Source organism: Octopus bimaculoides, chromosome 6 (assembly GCF_001194135.2).
Source record: "Octopus bimaculoides isolate UCB-OBI-ISO-001 chromosome 6, ASM119413v2, whole genome shotgun sequence".
NCBI lineage: Eukaryota > Metazoa > Mollusca > Cephalopoda > Octopoda > Octopodidae > Octopus > Octopus bimaculoides.
This window is the reverse complement of record NC_068986.1, coordinates 99259235-99260624: the sequence shown is the minus strand read 5'-3', so window position 1 is coordinate 99260624 and position 1390 is coordinate 99259235. Positions and strand designations below refer to the sequence as shown.

The window sequence follows — 1390 nt, the reverse complement described above, 5'->3', positions numbered from 1 at the left end:
ATATATAGACACGACGAGCTTCTTTCAGTTTCCGTCTACCAAATCCACCTACTAGGCTTTGGTCGGTCCGAGGCTACAATAGAAGACACTTACTCAAGGTACCACACAGTGGGACTGAACCCGGAGCTGAACCCAGACAAAGACCGACGAAGGGCAATACGATATCCTAAAAACAAAGAAGTCCAATGTGACGTTCTTTGATTTCGTGTTCTAAAATATATTTCATTGGCATTTTATAAATCATATGACATAGTGAGTCATGCACCGAAAATATCAGGCGAGTAGAAGAGAGCAGCCAAATGACCTGGCTGGAAGTGAAAGGGAAACTGACGTCAGTTGAAGAAGAGCGGGATTGATAGCTCTCTATTTGACTTAGGAGGTTCGCTAGAACGGAAGAACGGTTGAAATGTTTGGGTATTCTAGCGGCTTGGCTCGGTATTTTTTTATAATAGCCAAAGAGAAAATTAACTTCTGTATCGGAAGTATAGTGAGCAGCTGCCAAATCAAGGCTTGAGTACCCATGTTCCAGTTCTCCCAAATGGAAAAAAACACTGTCAACAGATTACAGACGCACATAGCATTCGTTGTCAGATTTATCTAGCAAGTCATTCGAACAATGGTATTTCTTGAATAAGCAGTAGATCGAAATTGGATAGATTTCCAAGTCTATTCCCAAAACACAACGATCCAGTACCTTTGGCTTAACCTCTGGAAATGACATCGGAAGGAATTGCTCATACTCCGACTAGAATTTTACAAGCAACTTGGCGACCCTCACTACTCCAATCGCTGACGACGGGCTAGAATACCCAGAGACTCCAACTGCACATCTTTTCTAGGGAACCCCATTGTCAATCCCAACCTGATATCACTTCCCTTTCCACCTCTAATTCAAGTCCTTCAGCTGCTCCTTTTCACTCGCCTGATATCTTCGGCCCATGACACTCTATTCCACACATGTTAAGAATTTTTTTTCCAACAGTCTAATCTGTTGTGCGTATATAAAATAATAATAGTAATAATAATTTATATATTTACCTTGATATCTCCGCCTGACAGGAATACTTCAGCCACCAGTAAAGATCCAGCTAATATCATTCCAATGAGCAATATTATCAAAGGGCCAGCAAATAAAGCGATGTTAAGACCGCTAAAGATGTCGTCATGTATTGAAGTGATTTTATCAAAGTACGCTTGACCGTCCATGAAGACTTCCCAAAAGATATTCGTGTGACATTCACCCAGCATCCATTTCTTATGTATTTCTTTAATAGTATTCATTTCTTGTAGACTAATAATAGCATGATTTACCTCATTACTCAGTAAAGAATTCTTCTGTGTGACAAAGGAATAAGAGTGATCTCCTATATCTCCGACTACCATAAGGTCA

The 1390-nt window shown here is 40.2% G+C and overlaps 1 protein-coding gene across 1 annotated transcript in view; it reads right to left on the bottom strand.

Annotated features, from left to right (window-relative positions):
• Positions 1 to 1390, bottom strand: part of LOC106878914 (glutamate receptor 1) — a 41978-nt gene that overhangs the window by 2379 nt on the left and 38209 nt on the right. Inside the window, exon 3 of the mRNA XM_052969014.1 lies at positions 1039 to 1386. Within this exon, the coding sequence (XP_052824974.1) occupies positions 1039 to 1386 (348 nt within the window). The remainder of the gene's footprint in view (positions 1 to 1038; positions 1387 to 1390) is intronic.